Source organism: Mastomys coucha, unplaced genomic scaffold, assembly GCF_008632895.1.
Source record: "Mastomys coucha isolate ucsf_1 unplaced genomic scaffold, UCSF_Mcou_1 pScaffold20, whole genome shotgun sequence".
In the NCBI taxonomy this organism is placed as follows: domain Eukaryota; kingdom Metazoa; phylum Chordata; class Mammalia; order Rodentia; family Muridae; genus Mastomys; species Mastomys coucha.
Genome location: NW_022196903.1, coordinates 63,700,198 through 63,702,227, shown reverse-complemented (window position 1 = coordinate 63,702,227; position 2,030 = coordinate 63,700,198). Strand labels below are relative to the sequence as shown.

The 2,030-nt window shown below is 40.0% G+C and overlaps 1 gene segment (V, D, J or C); it reads left to right on the top strand.

Annotated features, from left to right (window-relative positions):
• Window positions 1–627: 627 nt before the first annotated feature.
• Window positions 628–1,319, top strand: LOC116099908. The segment is given in 2 exon segments: window positions 628–738; window positions 901–1,319. Coding segments are annotated over 2 exon segments (468 nt in total).
• Window positions 1,320–2,030: the final 711 nt, after the last annotated feature.

The window sequence follows — 2,030 nt, the reverse complement described above, 5'->3', positions numbered from 1 at the left end:
TCTTTTTATATTTTAAAGAAGGCTGGGTCTTGGGACAAGTTTTTAATGTGCACTAAGAAAAAGCAGCATAGAAAGTAGAAGATAACTCATCAGTGAAAAACCCAACTTACTAGATAGACAGCTCATTTCTCCTAAGAGAAAGTCATAGCCAGTGTCCCATTCATCTGCAATCCAAAAGTTTTTTGAACATATATTGTTCTTCAAGCTTGAGTGCTTTTACTTATTAATAATTATCAGAACACAGTTGCCTTCATAGACACTAGAACAAACAAAAGAATCTAAGCCACAAATTAACATTTGTTCAACTCTTTCCATTCTATGGACCATGCATTGACTGGGTTGTCTATGTTTGTCAGTGAGCTATGGGATCACAGATCTTTGTTCTTTTAAGATCCTTATGAGAAATCCCATGTGGTTGAACCTAAGGAGAGAAGGAATTATGTGAAGTCGAGTGAGCAAATCTCCCGTCAGACTGAGCCAATGTCTTTCGTAATGCTACCTTGTGGGAATAAGTTGCTTAAGTGCAGAGAAAAGGAAGGCAAGTCCCTGGAGTGGGTGCCCCAGCTGTAGGTGCAGCTCATCCCTCCCCACATCTTTGCATGTCTGAGAGAAACTTCTGTTGTCTAGAGTTCATAACAGGAACTTAAAACTCTGCAGTAAGAGCTGCCTCAGAGAGAAAATTGTGAGCCATGGAAACTCCAGCTTCGTTTTCCTCCCTCCTTTTACTGTGGATCACAGGTGAGAGGAATTCACATAACTACATTCTTAGATTAAAAAGTCTCTGAACACTATTGAATGCTATTACCAGAAAGTCAATTCAAGTGAAAAGATACTAGTTCTGCCAGGAAGGTGACGAGTGTGGTTTAGATTGCACTGGTGACTTTTCTTTTTCCTTTTCAGTGTCAGCTGTCACTGGAGAAACAACACGGTCTCCAGCCTCCTTGAGTATTTCTCTTGGTGAAACAGCAAGTCTGACATGCAGGGCCAGTCAGAGCGTTGGCAGCTACTTAGCCTGGTACCAGCAGAAAGCAGAGCAGGTTCCCCGGCTCCTTATCCATAGTGCCTCCACGAGGGCCAGTGGTGTCCCAGACCGGTTCAGTGGCACTGGGTCTGGGACAGACTTCACTCTCACCATCAGCAGCCTAGAACCTGAAGATGCTGCAGTTTACTACTGTCAACCTTTCAAAAGTTGGTCATACACAGTGACTCAACATGTGACAAAAACCTCCAGAAGACCACAGTGTATTTGCTTTTACAAGCTACTTCCTTTTGTAGCAGCTGCTGGATGCCCATTCTTAGCATTTTTATTTTCGTTGTAAATACTGAGATGCTAAAAGAAACCCCAAGTGAATATTTGTGTTCTCGCTTCATATTTTACTTAGCCATTTCCCAGAATAATACTGTTTCCTGAGGCATTAGATCAGATGCATGTAAATGATTTCTCTGATGATATATGTGTCATGATATCTTGGTTACTTTCCTATTGTTGTGGAGAGACACCATTTCCATGGCAACTTTCACAAAATAAAGCAGTTAATTTAGATCTAAGTTACAATTTTAGATGGTTATTCCTCGGTCATCATAATGGGAAGCACAGTCATGGGACTATAGCTGTAGCTCTACATCCTGACTGACTGGCAGCAGTCAGAGAGTCCTGACCTGGCATGGGCTTTTGAAACCAAAAGTCCTACCCACTGCGGTACATTTCCAACAAGGCCATTCCTCCCATACAGTTCTACTAAGTAGGGAGCAAATGTATAAAAACATAAGCCTACGGGAGTTGTCCTCATTCCAACAGTACACATGGTTAGTACAGTAAGTTAATAATCACCATCACTAACAGCTAACAAGTAATGAAAGTTAAAAACTTAAGTCATAATTATTCACCAAAAAATGGACTTTATTCATAGAAACTTCAAGTAATTCACAAAGCAATGGAATTAAACATACTAATGAAGTTTTTTATTAAAATATGCACATTTCAATTTTGATTAGTCTACATCAAAATGATGAAACATTACAAAACATTG